Source organism: Vanellus vanellus, assembly GCF_965231255.1.
Source record: "Vanellus vanellus genome assembly, chromosome: 1".
NCBI lineage: Eukaryota > Metazoa > Chordata > Aves > Charadriiformes > Charadriidae > Vanellus > Vanellus vanellus.
This window is the reverse complement of record NC_138905.1, coordinates 39,941,712-39,964,748: the sequence shown is the minus strand read 5'-3', so window position 1 is coordinate 39,964,748 and position 23,037 is coordinate 39,941,712. Positions and strand designations below refer to the sequence as shown.

General features: G+C 41.3%; 1 protein-coding gene across 1 annotated transcript in view; it reads right to left on the bottom strand.

Annotated features, from left to right (window-relative positions):
• Positions 1–17,842, bottom strand: part of CPSF6 (cleavage and polyadenylation specific factor 6) — a 28,232-nt gene extending 10,390 nt beyond the window's left edge. Inside the window, exons 1-6 of the mRNA XM_082498729.1 lie at positions 17,712–17,842; positions 9,123–9,332; positions 7,121–7,224; positions 4,078–4,223; positions 3,195–3,368; positions 1,592–2,096 (exon numbers count right to left, since the gene is read on the bottom strand). Coding sequence (XP_082354855.1) covers positions 1,592–2,096; positions 3,195–3,368; positions 4,078–4,223; positions 7,121–7,224; positions 9,123–9,332; positions 17,712–17,771 — 1,199 coding nt within the window. The 5' untranslated portion in view covers positions 17,772–17,842. The remainder of the gene's footprint in view (positions 1–1,591; positions 2,097–3,194; positions 3,369–4,077; positions 4,224–7,120; positions 7,225–9,122; positions 9,333–17,711) is intronic.
• Positions 17,843–23,037: the final 5,195 nt, after the last annotated feature.

The window sequence follows — 23,037 nt, the reverse complement described above, 5'->3', positions numbered from 1 at the left end:
ATTGCACTTTTTTACTTCAATTATTAGCTACCTATATAGGGTTTCCAAAGTAATGGAAGTTAACCTATATAAAAATTTTCCCAAAAGTTTTGCAGTGTCCTATTAGCCAGTCTCTGTATCACATAGAAAATTTGGAGAAATGTGTTAGAAAAATGCCGAGACTGTTAAACTGGCCCACTGCTTGATATTTCTAGAACAGTGTTAGTTCTTCTGGTAGAAAGAAAATGCAGAATAATAAGCAATGCTATCCTCTTAATTGCAAGAAGTGGAACAAGATCCTATAGCCAGTTTAGCATAAGAGGAAATGTCTAAAAATTCATACCTCCCTGAGTTTTGAGTATTATTTTTCGTGTGCCTCCCATAGAATGGAATATGTAATTTTTCTCTTATGGACATGTTATTTCCAGTGAAACGCCTATGATATATAATTAATGACAATTTAAATAGTTATGGATGATAATTTTAACATTATTAATGAAAATACTGGACAGTAAGTTAATACTGTCCTATTCCCACTCCTTCCCTCCCCAGACATTCTATAAACTGCAGGCAACCTTGATTCTGTCCATCAAAAAACAACCAACAGCTTATAATTTTATAGTATTTCAAGCAACTAAGCCAAATGCTTGAATTTCTATATTTTCTGTATGAACAAAGTATGTACAGATGCGTGGAGTATTTTTAAACTCTGTGATAAAAGAAGATGCTAGCAGTAAAATCACAACTGAAAAATCCAAATGTAACTATGTAAAGAGTGTCTTTCTTACGATTTATCCCCAAATTTTCTGTGACAAATACGAATATGGTGAAAAATCAAGAAACAGCAGCAAGACAGAGATGCTTGAAAGCACAGATGAAAAAGACATTTTAAACAGGATGTGAAAAACTTGACAATTCAAGTTAGAGAGACTCAAGAACTCTGTCCCAGATAGGATTAATCATAGGAAAGCCACTGCTACAAACACAGCAAGATTGCCCCAAATAAGCAGAAGCATCTTGATGGGAAAGGAAGATAAAAGTCTTGCAGTTAATTCACACCTGGCTTTTGTGACAAAGACTAACTTTGAATTGAATCCTGAAGAAAAAGGGGACAAGCAGAGCTGCTGAAAGATGACAATGATATGAGCTTGGCATGGCACTCCACTCAACATACACACATACTCAAAAAGGAGAACTCCAGAGCACTCTAAAAAGACAGTTTGCAAAGCATGATGATAAAGGTACATGTCAGAATTTCAAGTTAAGACAGAAGCACAACCAGAAGCTGCATAAGAAGTGATATATAAGTTTACATGTAGAACACATGGAATGATGACACTGCCAAATACAAACAGCGAAGACAAGCAGTTCAGAGCTGAAAAGGGAAAGTAAGATTACTGGTGTTGCATTTCAGGGTTTTCCTGCTGCTACAAATATGTTTCTGAGAGATATTTCACTGAAAGAAGTGAAAAGGGGCAAACCTGAAGACTGCTGGGTTCCCTTCTAAGTCTATTTTTCATTATTTCTAAATTTGCATTAAAAAGGAAAATCAAATGCTTCCTACAAAAGGAGTAAAATCTGTTACCAAGCACATTACACCAAAAGCACTCACCTTCCAGGTGGCCCATAGTCACCTCTGTCATATGGTGGAGGTCGGCCATATGGATCTGTCGGAGGTGGGCCACGGCTGTCTGAAGTAGGTATGCCACTATTGGCAGGTGGGGGGAAGAAAGCTGGGTTCACATGTGGTGCAGGTGGTGGAGCACCTGGAGGTGGCCCAGGGAGATGTGGAGGAGGAGCAAGAGTCAGGGGTGGCCCAAGAGGGCCAGGCGGACGAGGGGGAAATGGACCCGGAGGTGGAGGTGGACCCTGCTGAGGTGGTGGAGGACCTGGTGGTGGCCCATAGCCTGGAACTGGTGGTGGAGGGCCTGGAGGAAGTGGCCCAAGTGGAGGCTGACCAAAAGGCTGTCCTGGAAACAGAACTGGTGGTGGTGGACGGTCACCACGATTAGGAGGTCCAGCTAATGGAGGTGGGAGGACCTGACCAGGAGGTGGAGGGCCTGGTGGACCTGGTGGGCCAGGAGGACCTAAAGGTGGACGTGGGGGAGTTTGTCCAGCTAAAAATTAAAAAAAAAAAAAAAGACATAATAAATATAAAGAAATAAAAGACAGCGAAATAATTAAAATTCTTGCCTTTTTTAATTCTTAAAAACAACAAAAAAATTGAAAACAACCCTCACTGAAAAAATTTCAACTTACACAAGATATGCATGGTCCCACTTCGGGTCCAGTAGCTTAGAAAATTTTTAACAGTTGCTTGACTATCAATATCTAAAGAGAATAACATTAACTTGAAAACTGACAACTCCCCCTCCCCAATCACTTAATCACCTGCTATTGTTACTAAAACCCCCAGAAGCTTATAAAAACGAGAAAACATTGCATCCTACTTCCACCTGCAGCTAGTCTTTCATATGGGGCATAAGTTATATTATAAATTAAAAATATGGGAAAAACTATATTGGAGAAGGTAATCCAATCCTACCTTCAGGTCCTCATTAGTGTTTTTTTCAATTTGACCATGTCCCTTTGACTGCCAGTACACAATTTACTACTGAGTGACATTTATTAAAAACACTGAGGCTGAAATAAGAACTTTGCTGCAATGCAAGCCTGATTGTTTGTTAAAGTGATTTCTCCCACCAGGGACACCTGACTAAACACAAACACCGCCTCTTCAAATCTGTGGTATTCTAAGTTCCAACTAACTGACCTATCAGTGGGTATGAATCAAAGCTGATTTTCTGTTGATGTGCAAACTTGTAATGCAGTAAGGAAAAGAGTTACTTTACACTCTGCAACACAGGCATTCTCAGCCCATATAACAAACCAGAAAATCTTAACTACACTGCACTAAAGACAAGTCTACTTGCTAACATGATCTATCTAATTTTTAAAGTATAAAAAAATTATGTACATTGACACATTATAAAGAATGTCTAAAAATGTTATTATATTGCTATCAAATTTAGGAAGTACAACTCTGTGTTTGAATAGCAACAAAGATATGACATTGAATCCTACAATCCAGCTGTGAACACCAATTACAGCACATTACTGAACTGCCTTGGTCTTTATAATTTCCCAAATAAGTATGTTGCATTAATACAAGAAAACACAAATGAAATTGAAACTCCACTTTTGAATTATTTTACCTGGAAAAGGTGGTGGTGGCCCTCCTGGCCCTGCCGGTCCAGGGAATCTGTCTCCACCTGGAATGGCACCTGGAAAACGGCCTCGCCCTCTATTGCTAGGTGGAAATGCTGCTCGTGAGCTTCCTCCTGGGGGACCAGCTTTACCTTCCCCAGACATCTGGCCAGACTGTGTGGCTGCAATGGAAAAGCAAAAGTGTAATTACATAAATCAAAATAGGTTAAAGCTTTTCAACACTTGATGTAAAGTTTTATGCAGTGCTAAAGCATGACCTCATGAGCACCAGCTTGTTCCTTGGTACCCAAACCATCTGAGGAGGAAAGAGTGCTTTGTTAAAATACGGTAGTGTTCCAGTATGCTCATACTAATGGCATAGCATCTGGGGAGACTGTCAGTCCTTCCTTTAATGCAGCCCAAGGCCACAAAACTACTAGGACTGGGAACCACAAGACAAGGTGCTGGAGGAAAGTAAAACACAGAATCTCTCTTCTTCATTCTGTCATAAGTGCAGCCTATTCAGACACAAGAATTTAGTGCATTTTGTCTACAAATGTTAAATTTCTACATGCTCTTACGCTTTTTTTAGAATTACATCCACTTGAAATTGAGAAAGCTTCTCCAACTGTAAGACAAGAGTTTCATCAAGGCGTAACCTTCTTTCACTGAGCGCTATCTCTTGCCAAAACAGCAGTTCTTCAGTATATTAAGTGTTTTTATTTAAAAGGAAGATCTTTGCTTAACGATGCAACTTCATTTACCTAGACTGTAAGTATTTTACAGCTATTTTAAACTGTGCAGAAGTTATCAGATGCCGAGAGAAAAACTGCCATACTACTTTTGAAATAAAATTTTGTTTTTCCAAGACAGCGCATAAGAAAGGCTTACTTTTCCTTGACTGCATTTCAAACTGACTCAGAAATTGTTTATTACATGGAGTTACAACAGGATTCTGCCCATGCAATTCCCTTTTAGGCAACAAATCCATCAACTTTTTGGAGGATGCTTCCGATCCCACACCCACAAGGGCAAACCTGAAAGGAAGAAGGAAAAAAAAAAAAAAGTTACACCACAGTTTTTCCCTTTCCTGAATATCCTGATGCCTCACTAAAAAGGCTACATACAGTAAGCAAAAGGATACTTGAAAATTAGATACCGAAACTGACTCACAGGTCTTAGTCCAGTTTTCAGAACAGATAAACTAACTCATTCTAGGACATACAAGAAGAACAAAAAGTGCAAGTACAAGATGCATCAAAATATATCACAACAGAGGCAGTTTTTTGGCAGAGTATCAATACATTAGATATGTTATTATTAAGCATTCACTGTGTTCTCACTACTACTACATACAGAGAAGGGCACATTCATGCAAGGAAGATTACGTTGCCAGTGAAAAATGGGCTCAAGCGCGCACTTTCAACAGCTAATGGAAAATAGAGATGTAAATAAAGATTTAATAATCATAGAATCACAGAATGGTCAGGGTTGGAAGGGACCTCTGGAGATCATCTAGTCCAACCCCCCTGCCTGAGCAGGTTCACCTACAGCAGGTTGCACAGGAACACATCCAGGCGGGTTTTGAATGTCTCCAGAGTGGGAGACTCCACAACCTCTCTGGGCAGCCTCTTCCAGTGCTCTGCCACCCTCACAGTAAAGAAGTTCCTCCTCATGTTAAGATGGAACTTCCTATGTTCAAGTTTGTGCCCGTTACCTCTTGTCCTATCACTGGGCACCACTGAAAAAAGACTGTTCCCACCCCCTGGCACCCTCCCTTTAAGTATTTATAGGCATTAATAAGATCCCCCCTCAGTCTTCTTTTCTCTAGACTAAAAAGACCCAAGTCCCCCAGTCTTTCCTCATAAGAGAGATGTTCTAATCCCCTAATCATCTTTGTAGCCCTTTGCTGGACTCTCTCCAGCAGATCCCTGTCCCTCTTGAACTGGGGAGCCCAGAACTGGACACAGTACTCCAGATGCGGCCTCACCAGGGCAGAGTAGAAGGGAAGGATGACCTCCCTCCACCTGCTGGCCACACTCTTCCTGATGCACCCCAGGATGCCATTGGCCTTCTTGGCCACCAGGGCACATTGCTGGCTCATGGTCATACTGTTGTCCACCAGGACTCCCAGGTTCCTTTCCACAGAGCTGCTCTCCAGGACGTCAGACCCCAACCTGTACTGATGCATGGGGTTATTCGTCCCCAGATGCAGTACCCTACATTTACCCCTGTTGAATTTCATTAGGTATCTCCCTGCCCAACTCTCCAGCCTGTCCAGGTCACGCTGTATGGCGGCACAGCCTTCTGGCGTGTCAGCCACCCCTCCCAGTTTTGTGTCATCAGCAAACTTGCTGATGGTACACTCTATCCCTTCATCTAGGTCATTGACAAATATATTGAACAGGACTGGACCCAGTACTGACCCCTGAGGGACACCACTCATTACTGACCTCCAACTAGACTCTGCACCACTAACCACAACCCTCTGAGCTCTATCTGCCAGCCACTGTTCAATCCACTGCACTGTCCATTCATCTAACCCACACTTCCTAAGTATGCCTATGAAGATGATGTGGGAGACAGTATCAAAAGCCTTGCCGCAGTGAAGGTAGACAACATCCACTGCCCTCCCCTCATCCACCCATCCAGTCACACCATCATAGAAGGCTATCAGATTAGTCAGACATGAATTCCCTTTGGTGAATCTGTGCTGACTACTTCTGATAACCTTCTTTTCTTCCAGGTGCTTTGAGATGACACTCAGAACAAGCTGTTCCATCATCTTTCCAGGGATGAAGGTGAGGCTGACTGGCCTGTAGTTTCCCGGGTCATCCTTCTTGCCTTTTTTGAGGACTGGAGTGACACTGGCTTTCCTCCAGTCCTCAGGCATCTCGCCAGTTCTCCAGGACCTTTCAAAGATGGAGAGTGGCCCAGCAATGACTTCCCCCAGCTCCCTCAGCACTCGAGGGTGCATCCCATCAGGCCCCACGGACTTGTGGATATCCAGTTTATCTAACTGATCTCTAACTTGTTCCTCATCAACCAAGGGAAAGTCTTGCTTCTTCCAGACTTTCTCTGTTACCCGCAAAGTCTGGGTCTCCCAAGGACTGGCCCAAGCAGTGAAGACAGAAGCAAAGGCATTCAGCAACTCCGCCTTCTCTTCATCATCTGTCACCACGGCACCTGTCTCATTCAGAGGGCCCACATTTTCCCTAGTTTTCCTTTTGTCTCCTATATCCTTAAAGAAACCCTTCCTATTGGCCTTTACATCCCTCACCAGGTTCAATTCCAAGGCTGCCTTGGCTTTCCTTGTTTTCTCCCTGCATACCCTGACAGCATTCTTATACTCTTCCCAAGCAGTCAGCCCCTTCTTCCACCTATTGTAAACTCCCTTCTTCCACCTGAGATTTTTCAGAAGGTCCCTACTCAGCCATGCAGGTCTCCTTCGTCCCTTGCCTGATATCTTGCTCTTTGGGATGCACCCATCTTGAGCTCGGAGGAAATGATGCTTAAATAGCAGCCAGCTTTCTTGAGCTCCCTCACCCTCTAGAGCCCTTTCCCATGGGATCTGTCCAAGCAATTCCTTGAAGTGATCAAAGTTAGGAATGTTGGGAGAACTGTATTTACACCATGAGGAACAAGTATCACCAACACGCTACCACACTAACTGAAATCTAAGAATAGTCTTAATGAAGATGGCCAACAAGATTTAACTCACAAAATAATGAGACACACAATACCGTCATAAAAATTTATGCCTGAAATCTAAGTCATTAGCATGAAATGATATACCCAGTCATTGTGGGATATCAATTAACAAGGATTATCAGTTCACATACCAACAGCTATGAAAATTGAGAACTCGTTCCCCGTTTCCACCCCCCCAAACTTCAGTTCATTTACACAAAAAAAACAAATGACAAGTTCTTACCCTTTAGACTGGCCATTAGCACGATTTTCAAAAAATTTTATCTCCAAAATATCATTTACCCCCAGTGAATGAACTGCTTCAGTTAAGTCTTCATCTGTTGTCCACTGAAAAATATTTTTAATATTCAACTATGAAAGCTTATCTGTAACACCAGGAAAAGGGCAACTAAGTTTTCCATGGACCTTTTTTTTTTGTGTGTGTGAAATTGGTCAAGAGGAATAATTTATTCAGGCTGGCAATACCTTCTGACTTTTGGAGAGCAGTTATTTTTACAATTCTCAGAAAATTATTTTTTTAAAAATATACACACTTCCCCATATGCTACATTGCATCAATTCCTCCACACAGTACACCAGCTACAGTATGCCAAAAAAAAATTGGGTTTGTGTAAGATTTGCCTTCTGAGAGTACTAGGCTTAAACTGGATATTTCAATAATTGTTAATTTTTCCATACCCAATCAATTTTTTTTCTCCCACTGATTCTATTCCACACTAAAGTCAATTTTAAACATCATATTAATCAAGTGCTCTTTATGAGATCTTTGACTAGTGAGAGCTCAGTGAACTAAACATGATTTGCATGAAAATAGCATGATTTACAGATAAAAGAAGGGAAACTAGTACAGAAACTATGGTTAGAAACAACTGCTTCCACTTCACCAAACCTACTTGCTGTAACTTCCTATTAATTACTATGTAACGTTTAACAATTTCACTTGTATCCTAAGATACACAAATACACTAATACTTATGGTTTTCTTCCTACTTCTTTAACTTCATCGCTTCTTTAAATTTCATATGGGAAGTGCAAAGCAGGCTTTCAAGATTCTGAGCTACTTATCTGACCTCCCTCAAATCAAGGCTTCTTTAAAAAAAAAAAAAATCAACAAATTACTTTGCTGAGAGCTAAAAGCAAAGAAAACAAGCACAATAGCAATGATAAAGTAGATAAATGCACTTTTTGAGGATAATTTCATCTGTCAAGCCAAATAATGAGTAACAGGTACAAATTGCTGAACATTGGCCTACCTGCTTTATAAATTGTAATATTTGACTCGGACGAGTTCAGCTAATTCATGTGCATTTTACTGATTCCATTCATATATTTTAGAATGGTACAACTTAAGTCAACAGCTCCTTTACTTACCTGTTAGCTCCTGAAATGAGGATACTGTAACAATTAACGGAAAAAACCCTAAGCACCCATAAAGAATTCTTTTTCAAGTTTAGTACTAGTAAGAAATTAATCAGAAAAAAAAAAACAAACCCTTGAATGAGACTTTTGCATGTGTGGACGTGGAAGAATTGGATTGCAGATAGACAGATAAAAACTCCAGTTAACTCAGCTACTGACCAGATCTTGCATTTCGTTTGCTTAACTGCAATTGATTTTAAAATGCTTTAATGTGAACAAAAGTAATTGTCTTAAGGGCAACTGCAATTCAGTGAGTTATCCCAAACCTGTTACTGGATCACAGAAATAAGCCTCAAGGCAAATACCTGAAAACAGTTTTGTTGTAAGAGTCACTGCCCTGCAAAAAGCAAAATGGAAAACGGCCCTGGAAAAACCTGAAACGTAATTTCAAGAAAAACCCAGAGAACCTTTCAGCTCCTTTTTAAACGTTTAAAAGTTTACTAAAAAGTGGGTTCATTCAGTAGCCTTAAAGTATCTGCAGGCATAAAGTATTTCATAGTTTAAGCTTGTTCTTCTCTTTCATTCAGTTCTCTGAAAACCTTAAGACAGTAGCACAAATATCCCTTCATAACACTTAAAACATGAATGGAAACTTTAAAGTTTTTATTTACTGAAAATTTTCTCAATGTTTTAGACACCAGAACAGCTCCAGACAGGCTCACTAAATTTCAAGTTAAAAAAAAAAAAAGACCTGCTTTTCTATACTCTTAATATTTGATATAAAATAATTTTTAAACCAAAATATTTTCAAAGAATTAATAATTTTTAAATTCCTGGCTACACCTAAATAGTAACAAGATACTTACCCAAGTAAGATTTCCAATGTACAAGGCAATTCTCTTTCCAGTATATGTATAGACAACATTTGGTGCGGCTCCTTTACCTACATCATCCCCAACAGACGGTGGGAGAGAATCCATGTAATCACGATCTTCTGGGGCATCTCCATTATTTGCAGATGGAGAAATTACATCATCATATAAATCAATCTGATCATGTCCACCATATTCAGCTTCCTAGAATAAAAAAAGATACTTTGATTATATTTAACATTAAACACTCTTAAAACTTACTTGAAACAAAACACTGAGATAACTGCCCCGTTCCACAGCAATAATAAGTCTGATCCAAAATCTACACAACATCCCTGCTGAAAAGCTAAGGCCCAGTTTCATCCACATTGAAGTATATAAAATTCTTATGATTTCCATTATATTCTCAACTGACAGTTGAAAAAAAAAAAGAAAAAAACCTTACGGCCACTGCTTTGCATTGCAATACTTTTGCCCTTGTAATATAAACAGAAATCCAAAAACTCACAAGCCTCACTCCCAGAATTATAGCCATTAGCAAGCACGAGCAACGTGCAAAACAAGATGTTAACATCCACTCTCAAGCAAGTATTTTTTCCATCAAAATACGTGGTACAGTGAACAGACCAACCTGCTAGAGGAGTCCTACTAACAATCACAACATTCTTTCAGATTTCTATTGCATTCCTAACTTGATTTCTATCTCCTCATTCACAGAGGGGCTAGACAGAAACAGAATTCTGTTTTGTTTCATTAAATTAACCCAAGGGTTTGTGTTTATTAAACATTCATTTATTCATGGGCTACAGAGGGACTATTCTACAGTATCACGTCTGCCTCTGGAACATTTTGGTTCAGAAAAGCATCGTGCAGCTTTGGAGTGAATCACTCCCTTCTCCCTTGGGTTGGTACAGGTTACAGTGCAGTTCTGGCCAAGTGAACTAGATTCCTTTCAGGGGGAATGGTAATGAGAGTTTCTGTCCAGCAGCTCTGCTTCATGTGCTCCACAACTGCATCCTACCTGCGAAATGGGAACCAATGGGTCAAGATCAATCAGTGGTCCTTCAGACAGCTTTGACTCATATGCGTAGCAGAAATATTTCGTCCAAAAGGCCAGACTAAACTTAGTCTGAAGTAGACTACGCAAACAGCATGTTAGGTAGAGAGAGGGGCCTGAGCACCAACTGCCTCAATCTGCTGATGTGCTTATAATAAAAAGTAATATGGCTTAGTAGAAAGACAGCTGTATGTCATCACTGAAGGCAGACATTTAAGAGAAAGGTAAAACATGATGACTGCAAGTAATAGAAGTCTCCTTCACAAAAACATACAAAAACTTTTTTTTAAAATACAGTATAACCTTAATCAGTAGGATCGCTTAATTCCAAATACGAATGAAGCTGGGTGTTGTATATTTGCAATACGGAACTCGTTTTAAAACAGACTTCTTTTGATACTTGCCATTTTTCATCTTACATACTGTCACTCATCATATTCAATGGTGATCAATTCCACAATGGGATTCCGCTAGCCATTTTTACTGTCCTAGCAATCACTTATGATCAAACAGCCCAAACTGTGCAAGAGAAGGGCACCATCTAAATGTCTACTGACAGGAAGGCAGTAACTTCTCAGTGAACAACAGTGGTCTGTCAAAGCTTAGGAGAGTCTAGCAGCGTTTACTGTTAACTTTCAGCTTTTATATTGACTTTCACAGGTTGCTTTGCCACATGCAAAAGTTGGACTTCAAAAGCCTGCAGAGGGTTCCTGGACTCTTCCACCCTAATCCAGAACAGAAACCACCTCATCAGGTTTTGATATCAGAGATATTTCAGCATCCATTATCTGGTGAATTTGTATCTAGAAAGCCACATGAGCATCCTAGATAGAGTAGTTCAAGGTAACAGAGATGGCAACTAAAGAGAATCAAGCTGGATTACACAGAAAACAGGCTGCAAAGCCTTGGTTGAAAACCCACTGTACCCACAACCATCATTAGATGATCAGTTGTCTTGAAAATATTATCAACTGCTACTCATACAGAGAGAGTATCACTAAAATAATAATAAAAAGAGACAAATAACACACCCCCCCCCAAAACAAACAACAGATAACCTAAGTTTTGGCATTGTCAAAACATTGTAGATTTGATCCTCAGTAAACTGCACTGTCCCAATACACCCTGAACTTCAACAGAAAATTTATCTCTCAAGGTAAGTTTATCATCATTAAATTAAGTAAAGGTTTCATATTTTCACCTAGTCTGTCCAGCTCTCTGTCTCAGTTTGATTCCTCCTGTCACCACAGCTAATGAAAGTAGGTTCAAAGAACTGCCTGGGACAGGTCTAAACATGACATCTTACAGCAAGATTAAGGATGATGTCACAAGACAATTAAGGAAAACCTCTCCTAAACATGCAGTAATTCTAGTCATCTGTGTGTATGGATGATGACTTCAGGGAAGCAGAATTTAGTCTTGGTAGACAGATCCAAACAGGCAGCCACCAGTCTTGCAGCAGATGTACAGAAACCTATCTCTCTGAGAAAGCTGAGGTCAGCACTGCCAAAATGCCAGGAGTAGGCAGCAGTCCACAGCTCTGCTGCACTTCTCTAGCGGCAAGAAACTCCTCTGAAACAGCCTAAGTTTCTGTCACATAGGCTTTCAGGTCACCATTAAAGGAGGGAGAGAATTTTCAGGGCAGCACAGTCTATATGTAGGCCCAAAGTGGCCGAGAGCGTCATTATTAAATCAATAAAGACAGAACAGAAAACCTGATGTTGTTCGCCATAATCTCTTTTTACACTATGCTGGTTTTGCAGCCAGCATGGAATTCATTCAGTTACCAGTCTGTCAACGAGGTGTGTGGTTAGATGACTAAGAATGATCTGAATCAGCAACTGCAAGTGTAGATGGAAGAAAGGTGTCTTGATGGCAGTTGCACAAGATCCAACAACCCTTCCTCCTTCATATGTGTTCCATGGAAACTTACTTAAACACAGCCTTCTTTGCTAGATCCAGAAGAGCAAGAAAAAAGAATACAGGAAGTGTTACTTCTCTAGTCTTAGCTACTTCAACACATGCTCTGATCATACCAGGAATTGGTTTTGAGCTCTTCCAACTTTCTTAGTTAAGAGAAGACCATTGAGCATGAAGAGAAATGATTTCTGCTCAATTACAGTTATTCATAATCTTACAGATAAGAAACGAAGTCAGCATCGTTATTCTGGCCCCCTCTACAACCAACTCAGAGTAGCAATAACTTTCCAAAGCCCACATTTTAAGTAGACCACAGTCTGAAATACTAGATCATTTGCTCTGGAAAATCAGGATTGAAATTCCACATTCTGTGGAACCAGGTGAATAAAAAGGGTACTGAAAAGATATGCTACCAAAGATTCATGCCAGACAAGCTGTTACACTTTCAGTTACTCAGCCCTTCCTCAATATTTTGTATTTTATTACTGTTTGCAGTGTTTTGCAACATGCCAATATGAAAGCCATAAACAAGGAATATCATGGTCACATGCAGAAAGGACAAATTAAAAATGTGATTTATTTTTAGAACTTAGGATCCATACTCCTCTGAGTTGGAGAGAGCTGGTCACTCCCTTTACAAATGCTAGCTTGGATTTTTTTTTTTTAATTAGATTTCTTTAGACTGTACATGAATCTCCGAAACTTGCCTTTTTTGCACAGCTCTGTTCAATTTATGAGTTAAACACTAAATTACACTTCCAAAATACATTAAAAAAAAAAAAATCAGTGATGTAAATAAAATGTCATGAAAAAGATTTGCTATTGTTTCTGAAAAAAAAAACAACAACAACCAACTCACCCCAAAACATTCAGTTAAGAAAAAGCAAATTATCCATCTTCTCCCTTTTTTTCATTCAAGTTATAATGTATGTGGTCAAAAACTAAATACACATTAGCATCCTCACTTTTAAAACAGTTTGTAGGTCATGAGGAATAACAAGTTAAAGAGATAAGGAAAACTCTTTCTGGTTTTGATTACCTGCCTGAACACAGACAGGAACCGTAGCAAAACAGTAGGCCTTTGGTGTTTCTGAAATAGCACACTGCCTGTGGCAGAAACATCCACCACAGTGGACAAGTTTGTTAGACCGCAAGAGTCATGTTTACTCTACAGGCCAAAACGCTCTCAGCTCTACAACTGGCACACCACTAAAATTTAAGCAATCTGATCCCTTGTCAAATAACGTAACTAAAAATTTACAAGTAGTCAAAAGTATAAATTAAACATAGGTAACAATGCTGTTTGCTAAGAGATGCCAGATGAGATGGTCTTAAGTTTTCTTTGGAGTTTGATATTTGCAAATATACAAAGGTTATCTCTTTCCCAGGCCCAAAATACGTATGCAATAAGGTATTGTGCATATATTTTATAATAAATGCAAGTCTGGCAGCTCATGTTCTTTTATGACCAGGATAGCTCTGCCCTTCGGAGTAGAAATTACTACACCACAATGTGTCCATCCCCTCTCATAATGAGAGGGCCGTCTTCCTGATATAAAGGCCGTTGTTAATAACCTGTTTTATGTTGCCATTAAACACTAGCTTTTATTATTTATTACACAAAAAATTATTTTCCTATGTTATAGACAAGAAGTCAAGAGAGTAACTAACATGTTCCTAAGAATCTGTAGCCACAGAGGTTTCCAGATAATTAGCCCCTTAGCTGCTTACTCCATCTAAATCACTTTTATTACCCAGTTACAAAATACAAAGTCAAAACTCTTTCATTTCTAATTTGTTAGCATTTAAATATTAAACTAGAACACTACAGGCATGTTTAGACGTATCCACAACACAACTACACAAGTATACTCATTAGAGCGTAAACAAAGCAAGTGCTTTTTTTCCACAGCATTAAAGCAAGAGATCCTTCTAACCAAGCAGAGGATACAAAACAATTTTAAACTCCCCATATGTATACATATAAAAATTTATTTTACTGTGTAAGATAACAGTAAATAATAATGTATCATAAAAACAGTATTTTACTGTTTAATTATGTGCATGTAAAAAAAACAACAAACAAAACCTTGGGAAATGCAAAGCTGATCAGAGCATTGGAGAACTTGACAATGCACGGTCATATTTCATGACTGCAGGAAAGTAACCCAGTTTGCTGGCCAAAGTTGCAGGCAACCTTGACTCAGACCCAAGCGGCCTCATGCACAGGTTCCTCATTATCTCAGTATCACACACTGATCGTCTAGGTTTTTGTGTACAAAAATACACCCTAATATTTGCTAAAGAGACCCTAATCTTACTGTGGTCTTCTGCCATCAAGAGAATGCCAGACTCAGCCATTTGTATGCAGATAATGCAGTTCTCATGTGCAGCACAGATCTCTCTTACTTTAAGAGCAAGGGAGATCGCCAAAGTAAAATACGCCACACAATAGCTATTTCTTACAAGTCACAAGCAATGTATGCAGGAATTATTACATTTATGAGACTCTCATCTCAAAAACGAAACTTTATACAAGAGATCGCTGGATGGGGAAGCCAGCTTAGAAGAACCAAATGGAAAATGACTCAACCAAGTTCCCCCCCTAAAAAAGAAAAAACTTAAATAAATACAACTGGTGGGAGCCAAATTGAGTAAAGCTGTAAGCCCAAGGACAAAAAGAATACGATTATGATGAACAATAAGTTAATGAAAGGGCAACACAGGCAGACATAGTTTTGATGAGCTCCAGATGGAATAGGAAAGATATATTTTCACTAAGATGATCTGACTTCAAGTCAAGTTTGTCAGCTCATTGCAACCAACATTAAACAACCCAAGACACTTCTCAGTTGTCATCCATCTTAGCCAGCTTGTAGACCCATGGTTCTGCGGTCTTTATTTCACCCTTATAACCTGTGGTTCACTTAGCACTAATCAAGCGGAACATCCCTCCCCCTCCCTTCTCCTGGAAAAAGGCATTAAAAAAAATCCCAGAAGATCCTCGAGGACTAATACCTTGAGGGCCAGAACAAGACAAAACAATGAAGGGAAGCTCATCCAGCCACAAGTCCTAAATGACCCATTTGCTACAGATGCAAACAGAAGTTTTGTCCCAGCTTGGGTATAAACGCAGCTATACTGAACCCAGAAGAAAAACAAAGCTACACAGTATACTTTTCAGTCCCTGCTACTGGCAAAACTAGAGGAAAGGGTTCCTATAGTACAACTTAAACAAATATTGGTAAGTCAAATTAACGCAGCACAAAACAATCCAAAAATGATAGCTTATAGCTTTACACATAAAGCAATTTTTCTTTACAAATATGGTGTTCCATAAAATGTCGGCTATGTACACAAATTAATAACACAAATCACTTTCTCCCTACCACATTTTCTTGACTTTCATCCTCAACCATCCACAGATATGCAGAACCATGTCCCATCTTATCAATTTAAGTTGTCAGCTTCAAATCAGAAACAGTAATTCATGAATAGAAGCTTCTAGAGGACCTATCACAATGATGTCAGAATTAGAGCTAGTAAGTAATACTGTAGACAGTAACAACTAGCTTTCTTTTGTACTTGACAGAATGAAATGGGAAAGTGCAGAGGTGTCAATCTCTCCCAGTAAAACTTTCTATTTTAAAGTAATATAGTTCAACTGAGCAGACCCTGAGACAAAATGAAAGTCACAAAAATGAAACTTGGAAAAGAACAAACAGATTTTTTGGGGGGGGGGGGGGGGCGAACCCTGAACCACCACCAAAACAAACCAACCCAAAACCAAGCTCAGGGAAAAGGGACACTAGCCTCCTTCTCACTCTTCTGCCCCATATTTTGCAGGGTTCACAAACTGAGGAAGCAGACTGCAGAAACGCAGCCCCAACAGAAGAGCAACTGGAGTGAATACAGTGAAAACAGCAAAAGGTTTCCTGACTGCTAGGAAACGCTAAATCAAATTATCACAAGGCTCATCGGTATCATTACCCTTCCTTGCACCATGGCTATAGGGGATATCAGTATTAACCATAACCTGAGCAGACCAGGAGCACGTGAGTGAAACCCCTGTCACTTTTGTTCTAGCAGCATCTGTCTGCACTATACTCATAGCACAAAACTAGTCTACTCTGAGGGTTTCTGCACACATGAATTTACACAAACGCTACTGGATTCAAATTATTTTTTTTTCTGAAAAACTTGATTTGCTATCAGTTTTTTATCTGGAACCGATTAAAACAAACCCAAATTATTAAAGAAACTGAAAAGATGTACTCTTATGCTAAATGCTATTTGTGCTAGGGTTCACCCCCATTTAAATTCATATAACGGGTCTTCAGTTGAAAGGGAGAAACCTTCACATGTAGGCAAACTAACAGAAAATCAGTCCTCTCCATCATCTAGATCTCTAGTATGGCATTCTTTTATAGTATACCTTTATGAAATTACTAATATTCTGAATTACTTTCTCAATAAATATCTAAAGAATTAAAGTCTCCTGAGATAGTTATGAGTTGCCATCCAAATTAACTGTGGCTTCCATAACCTATTACCTATTTCCCAGCTCTCTGTAGTGCAGGCAGGCATACAATTGGGCACCACTCAGTAAGCCCAGTAGATGTGCAAAAGTGCAGTTGTTCTCGGTTATTTATGTTCTAGGGCAAGAACAATGCAATCTGGGGCGACACAGCCTGGAAAAGTGCAGGAGTCACAAACAGGACAGATGGCACACAAAACTGATATGAACACCGGGTTTGGGGAGGAAAGTAGACACGCGGCTTTTGGGGAAGGATGAGGGGTATAAAAAGAACTAGACAAGTGGACTACTTGTAATCCAGGGAAGTTATGTTTATTTTATCCCCTCTTCCTCACCAAAACACGAGCTCCTCCTCCAAAGATGAGCTGCGTGACTTCTTTTAACGACTAGAAAAGAACAACGAATTTTAAATAAATAAGCAAACAAGGAAGATAAGTTTCTCCAGCGCTGCAGAATAAAGCTGCACTAGTTCTGCCTCCCCCGCAACGAGCGGCCGAGAAACTACTACCGCTCGGCGGCTTTTTTTTTTTTTTTTTTTTTTTATTCCTCTACGAACAATGGCAGCATTTCCCCTCCGCCGCCGCCGGGAAGGAGCCGCTCTCCCCACCGCATCCGGGAGGGTCCCGTCCTCCACAACCTCCTCCGACCCGCAGCGGGAGAGGCATCTGCGGCCGCTCCTGCACTGGCACTTTCGAAGAGAGGGAAGGGAGAAGGGAAGGCGCTGGCTGCCGGCGCACAGCGGCCTCTCTCCCTGCCCGCCAGCAGCCTCCCCTCAGAGACCGCGGCCGGGCGGCGCGGCGCTCCCCGGCCAAGCCGGGCCCCGGCAGCCCCGCAGGTCGGGCCTGAGGCTCGGCCTCTCCCCGCCCCGTCCGCATCCCGCGGAGGGAAGGAGAAGGCAGAGGAGCGCACTCGGCGGCGGCGGGAAAGCCCGGCGGCGGAGCCAGCCGAACAATGGCGGCGCGGCGCGGCCCGGCCCGGCCGCCGCGCTGAGGGCCCTGCAGGCGGCGAAGGCGGGCGAGGGAAGGGAAAGGAGAGGAGGGGCCGCGCCGTGCCCGCCGGCCGCGCGTACCTGGTTGAATTCCTCGCCCACATCGGCGTAGATGTCGATGTGGTCCACGCCGTCCGCCATTATCCCGCCCGGCCGCGCCTCGGGCCGCCGCCGCCAGCCGCGCCCGGCTCCGGAGCCGCCGCCACCGCCGCTGCCGGGAGGGGGGAGGAAGGGAGGGAACTAGAGGGCGGGGCAGGGGGTGTCACTTCCGTGCGAGGACGGGGGAACTTCCGGTAGCTGCAGAAGTGGCGGCTGCTTGAGGAGGGGCGGCTCCGTCCCGTCCCGTCCCGCCCCAGGGGTGGTGGGGCCAGAGCGGCCCGCCCTGGGCCGTCCGCCGCTCCCCGCCTGCCAGGGCCGCCTGTCCCCCCCGGGCCTCGCCGCGGGGCCGCCCTTCCCTGCGACGCCATGTTAGGCCGCGGGTTGGTGGCGCCTGAGGGTGTGAGGAGGCCGTGGGGGCCCGGTGCTGGCGGCGCTGGGCCTTACCCGTGCGGGTTGTACTGCGAGGCGGCTGTCGGGGGTCCTCTGTCTCGGGGGGTGGGGCTCATGCAAGCTCTGCGGGGTGTTTACTCGTGTGTCTCCCTCAGCCTCCCTGCCTCAGCTGCGAGGAAAGTGCTGCCCAGCAGAGAAGCGCGTTGATTTTTTAATAGCTGAGGATTTTAATTCTGTAAAATGAAGCAGAGTGCTGCATCTTCAGACCAGGGATGCACATGCTGGGCTCAGGAGCACGGTATAATGTGCAGAAAGGATGTGAACAAGCAGAGGCTGTTCTGCGTTTAGCCAGACACTGAGATACTTGGCTGTTACAGAGCTCGGTTTTAATGCTGCAAAGTGAAGAAAATTAGTGTCAAATTAAGAGGTTTTGGTTTTCACGCATTCAGAACTGTTAGGGCTGCAAAGACAGCTTCAGATTACTTTTGAATGACTGTGCCTATTACCCAGATCCGTGTTTAAGCTCCAGGTGATTTCAAAACCAGTGAGCATCTCCTGGAGTGTAACGCACAATGTACATAATGTTCTGCGTCGCAGATTATGTTCTATGTTATACATGATGTTGCACATCCAAAACCTCCTTTTTTTACCTCATCGTGAGCTGACAGTAAGAAGCTTGCGTTTCTCAGACTAAATTAAAATAAAGTAAAAACATCACTGCAAGGAATAAAAATGCCAAGTGTTAGTTTTAGCTTGAGTCAAAATTCCTTTTTCAATGACCGGGAGTGCTTCCCAAATCAGCATCCGTGTCCCAAACAGTCCTGACTTCACATTGGGTCCAGGATTGGGTAAAGACCATCTCTGTCTGATTTGCTGCCCCAACATTGTAATCACTGAAAGGAAAAATGAACAGACCAGAAAAGGGGTGAAAAATTGGAGAACCACACCAAGGGATGTGCTGTGAAATGCACCTGCTGACTGTCCAGATATACCTCAGGCACGGAATTGCTTAGGTGTTATTCCTGGAGTTCTTATCCACCTTGTGGCACATTAAAATTTATCAGCTGCAGATCTTGTGTTATTCCCAGCGTTGATAATTCTGGAAGGCAGAAACCCTGTAATTGAGTTTGTTTTAAACTCTATTAGAGTTCTCTGGTTAGGGGAACTAGCAGGTCCTATACCCTTTGGAAAAGTTCAGACTATCCCCTAGTTAGGAGCAAACGAACAAAATGCTTTAATTGAACTTTTGGTTGCAATTATGATTGATAATACTATGTTTAATCACAGGTTAAAACTTCCTATCTATGAATGTGCAAGTTGTATGTGAATGAAATAATTAATTGGTTTTGCAAGGTACTGTTACAGTGTTGAGATCTAATTGGGTTCACATATTTCCTTAATGATGAACTAATTTAGTGATTAGTCTTCTAAAGAACAAAATGAAGCACTGTGACACTTAATACTTCTGGCCACGCTGAACAAAGTTACTGAAGTCAAAAAAACTTAACCCTTGCTATCCTAATTACCTGACAAAAATTCACAGGAGGTGATAGGTTTTGTGCAGTTCAAAGTTTTATATGCGTCTGAATATCTTAAGAAAGTTAAGCATAGATTGTAGTGATGTTTAAAAGGGCAAGGAAATTAAATATGAATGAGAAAGTCATTATCGTCACCTCAGAATCCACCTCAGGGATTGCCACTAGCATTTGAAGGACCCTGCCAGGGGTCTTTAAAGATGCAGGAAAAGACATTGCCTCTTCTTTGCACTGTAAGATAATGAATAGGGATCAATGAAGCCCTCAGACCCTCCTGCAATGTGTTTCTGTGCTCAGGGGGCTTTTCCACTTTGGAGCCTTTCTAAAGAGTTTGACTTGCTAGATTTATTGCCCACAGGCATTTACAGAATAGGCTATGATCATTTTTATTCTTGTATACATATCATTAAGCAAATTCTGTAAACAGTGTAGGAGACTAAATATTATGCAAGCTGTTCTGTTTCCTTTCTGCTGTGTTTTCATTCTTTTCATGGGTAGACTTACTAAAGATTGTCTTCATCTTTCTTGTGGTCAGAAATAGCTTCTTTGTGAATTATTGTCTATGGAGCATCTTAAGAATTTATCTGCTCTAGTGAAAACATTAATGCTTTGTGTTTTGTACACATCAAAATTATTTAGACCATATGTTGCCTTCACCCGGCAAAATTCAGAAGGCTGAGGTAGAGCATGAGCTGAAATAGAAATGTGGTCATGAGAGAAAGAGTTATCTATTGGTGGTACAGCCTGGTCTGGGAGAAGAGTCCTGGCAAAATCCACAAGTTGTGAAGTGGTTGCACACCTTCCAAACCCATAGCCCAACATAAGAACGAGTGGTGGCAGATGAACTGGTGTCTTCCATCAGTTCCTCTTTCACACTGGGATATTCTTTCATCTGACAGCAACAGCTGGAGCTCCCTTGATACCAAACGCAGCAGGAAAACGGGACACTGGCAGCTTTACATAAGAAAGTGGGCTATACGTTAAGTCCCTGTTTCTCATGGATCCACAAGAGCCTATTTATTTGTATATTGTTCCTGTGGTCTCTTGTGCTGTAACGATGCAAATTCAAGTATAATCCTCATTTTGAACATAAAAGCAGCAGCTGTTGCTCTGAGAACCTTATGATGCATGTTCTGTTAGCCCACAAGACCTCTCCATGCTTTCCTCTCCAAGGCCTTTCCGAGCCTTTTCTACTGGGGTGTTACTGCCGCAAGACAAAGGGGAGGAGAACACTTTTCCCATCCATTTGTATTGTGTGTGATTACTTCAGAATACATTTAAATGTATTACTTTAGGTAGGAGTGGCAGAACCGGTTTCAATATAATAACAATTTAAAAAGTAATCTATTAATTTATGTTAGAAATTTCTGTGAGGTATTGAGACTGAGAACAGTATAGGAATTTTCAAAAGGATTTTTTATGTTTGTATCGGAATGAACTGTTCATGCAGTAATGTTACAGACAGCAAAGTGAAAAGATAAGAAATAATAAAATGCTGTATTAATCAGCTGTGTAAATCATATAAGTCATCTAAAACATATCAATGCTGTATAAATCAAAATTAGAAGAGGCCTCAGCATAGTTGAGATCTACAATGTATGTTTTGTTGTATAAACTTACGTCCTAGTTGTGTTAGTCCAATTGCATTGAATATGTTTCGGTTTTTTAGTTGTAGTCCTGAAACTTTTGATCTTTCCAAAGCTGCACGAAGCCACTGTGCATGTTCATTTATTATTTACTCCCAGTAAAATAATCCAAATGGTAAAAGTCTGTACACTCTAAACTGTAAGAAGTTGTCTTTTCCACTGAAATGCCTCAGTTTATGAAACTGCACAGACAACGACTGAGAAAAATACGTTGTGTTCCAAATGAGGTGGCAGATAGGCACTAATCTTTGACTGCATATTTACTTTCAATGGATGTAATTTCGAGTTTTATTAACTCTAATGTAACTGCAGGCTGACAAGGAAGGGGACAGTCATGTACCCATTCCCAAAGGTAGCAACAGCCTGTGCTGGGTAAGGGGGAATATTACCTCCTCTTTTGGTTGTAGCTCACGGTTCAATTAAGTTAAGTGTAACATGAAACTGCATCCAAAGGGCATCTACAAGAACTCCTACTGACACAGCTATTGTAGGAAAATAGCTGATATTATTCATCTCTTGCCCAGAGTTGTCTTTTTGTAGGTATTCAATTGTTCCGGGCTCATGAATGTGAGCATAGTGTTCCATCTTTTTTTTTCCCTCCTGTAACTGCCCATCAGTGTGCTCATTCTCTTGGTTCAGCTCTTCACTCTCTGGTTCAGAGCCAGGTTGAAAATTATGGGTAATCAGGAGATGATTTGCAAATGGCATGGTTATTCCAACCCTCAAGGCAGGAAGGTGTATTAGAGAAGGTAAGTACAGTGCAAGAGGTGATGATAAATTCAGTTGACCCTTTTGAATCCACTTCCATATAAGCTGCTTATCAAAAGACTCAGTTACCTCCAGAAGAAGTATGAAATTGAATTTTCAGCTTTAAATTACATACTATTTTTTGATAGCTTCACTTTTCCTTTGTTTAAAAACTTGTCTCCAAAATTTCAGTTTTACCCTTAAGATCGGCACTAATCTGTTTTTTTGCAATACCTTTCTGCAGTTAATCTCTTCTTCAAAATTAACTGAAACCTCCTAAATGTGTTAAGTGCATTAAACATATATTTCTTACTCTCGGTGGGCTATATGCATATACAAACATAGGAACAGCACTATCAAGATCACTTTCAGGTGGTTTTGAATTTTCAGAGAATTTAAGCTCTGGGGTAACTCAGTTGCATAGGTTTATGTTCCTTTTCTTTTTCCTTTTTAATTTCTGTTTATTTCTGATATCAGGAGTCACTCTGAATTTGAAAAAAACTCTTCGGTGCTCAGTCATGTATTGCACCTGCCTTAGCACTTTGAGCCCATGCTAGTACAACACGGTTCTCCAGGCTCCATCTCTTTCAAGCTCAGCTAGTTAGAGGTATGGTTTCAGACAAGAGAAGCCGCCTCCATAACATTCAGGTTTGTTTTTTTGAAACTTGTGCACTTCCAGGAGGGGCAATATCCATGATTATTTTGTTATAAATAAGCAGAATTAGTCTGGAACTGGAAGGCAATCTATCTTATTCACACAGCATGGCATCCTGTCTCACACTCGTCCATGTGTATGCAGCTCCGCTGAGCGATGTCCACATGAGCGGTTAGCGATGGTCAGAGGGGACATGCCCATACTGGTGGCCTCTGGGAGCTCACCGCTCCTGCTGCCGGCGTGGTGTTTTCTGTGGTGTGGCAAGTCCCAACCCCTTCCCCACTGCTGGGTTTGCAGCAGAAGGGCTGGGTGTCCCACTTGTACCACCAAGATTT